Source organism: Argentina anserina, chromosome 7 (assembly GCF_933775445.1).
Source record: "Argentina anserina chromosome 7, drPotAnse1.1, whole genome shotgun sequence".
NCBI classification, from domain to species: domain Eukaryota; kingdom Viridiplantae; phylum Streptophyta; class Magnoliopsida; order Rosales; family Rosaceae; genus Argentina; species Argentina anserina.
The window spans coordinates 20,639,595-20,641,327 of NC_065878.1; the positions used below are offsets into that span (position 1 = coordinate 20,639,595).

Sequence of the window (1,733 nt, forward strand, 5' to 3'; positions counted from 1 at the left end):
TTGATATGTTTATGTTTCATGTTCAAACTTCTAATGTTTTATTTTAAGGGAACTTCAAATGTTTAATTATGGGTGATTTTATTGTGTAGAAATCGGTGACGGTGAATCATCGACAGAGTCAATGTCTTGAACTTAGACAAAAAGATAAAGAATAAAACTAAGTTGGAGTAGAAGACAATGGTGTTTTTTTTTTTTTGCACTTTTTTGAAAGAGGTACTAATGCATCTGCATGATGCCGTTTTGTGGTATCAGCCTGAAGAACAAAGGCAAAAAAATTAACTGGTAGCTAGATTGGTACCCTAAGTTCAGAATATTTGAACCCTTGATAAAAGGGTATGATGCATATGTATAATAGGATTTGGATTTCTATTTGATGTCTATTAGAGATATTTAAGTAACAGAACCCGCGGCAGGGCTGCAGGCATCTTCCTAGTGGTTCTCCTATAGAAGGACTTGCTGAGTCTTGTACAGTGTACTGAATTATCTATGTAACTAGTAATTTTCAGTTTTCTCCGGTGTGCTCCAAATCACGCTGTGTTAAATTTGCACGATAGATTTGTTTGTAATTATTTTTCATTACTGTGGAAGTTAGATCGAGTAGGAATGGGGAGGGGGGAAGTGTTGATGGGGAAGTACGAAGTCGATAAAAATTTAGGTAAAGGTACTTTTGCAAAGGGTTATAGAGCAGAGAACCTCGAAACTAATAAGATTGTGGCCATTAAGGTACTCGCCAGAGACAAGGTTGAGAAAGAAGGATTAGTTGATCAGACCAAAAGAGAGATAACAATTATGAGAATGCTTAAACATCCAAACATAGTAGAGCTATGTGAAGTCTTGGCCTCCAAAGACAGGATCTATCTAGTCATGGAATATGCGAAAGGTGGTGAGCTCTTTCAGAAAATAGCAAAAGGAAAGCTGGATGAGGAAGAAGCTAGAAGTTACTTCCAACAGTTGATCACCACGGTTGACTTCTGCCACAGGAATGGTGTTTACCACCGCGATATGAAGCCCGTGAGCTTGCTGCTAGATGAAAATGGAGTGTTGAAGATTTCGGATTTCGGTTTGAGTGCGGTCGCTGATCAAAGAGGGAGGATGGTTTACTGCATACAAGTTGTGGCACTCCTTCGTATGTAGCTCCCGAGGTGTTATGCAAGAAACTGAAGAAAGCCTATGACGGAGCCAAAGCTGATATGGTCTTGTGGGGTGATCTTGTAAGCACCATTGACTGGTTATCTTCCCTTCCATGATTCAAATCGAATACATATGAATGAGAAATTATGTGCATCAGAGTATCAATGTCCCAGGTGGTTTTCAGGTCAGGTGAGAAAGCTCTTGTTTGGTACCCTCAACCCTAATCCGGATCGAAGGTTTCTTGCTTCGGAGATTATGGAAAATAGCTGGTTTCAAAAAGGACTCAACTCCATTACAAGCATAACAGAAGTAGAAGATCAGTGTTTGTTAGGTGCTGGTGACAACAGTGAAAATCAAGAACTGGCTAGACCAGCCTCTATGAACAGATTCCATATCATCTCTTTCAAGGGGCTTAGATTTGCCTGGTTTGATCAGGATTTTCATGGTTCGAGTTGCCAGTGTATGTTCCAAATTCCCAGCTACACTTTCATGAATTTTGTCTTCAAGTCGAGAGTAAATTGCATACTAGCTTGCAGCTGCTACACTTTCAACTGTTAAAATGCCTTCATGTAGTGGTAGTCTTTAAATGGTGACAAGGTAAT

General features: G+C 39.6%; 1 protein-coding gene across 1 annotated transcript; it reads left to right on the forward strand.

The window, feature by feature from the left end:
- Positions 1–603: 603 nt before the first annotated feature.
- Positions 604–1,365, forward strand: LOC126803775 (CBL-interacting protein kinase 11-like). Its single transcript, XM_050531515.1, is given in 2 exon segments — positions 604–1,081; positions 1,084–1,365. Coding segments are annotated over 2 exon segments (642 nt in total). The 3' UTR covers positions 1,248–1,365.
- The last annotated feature ends 368 nt before the right edge of the window (positions 1,366–1,733 follow it).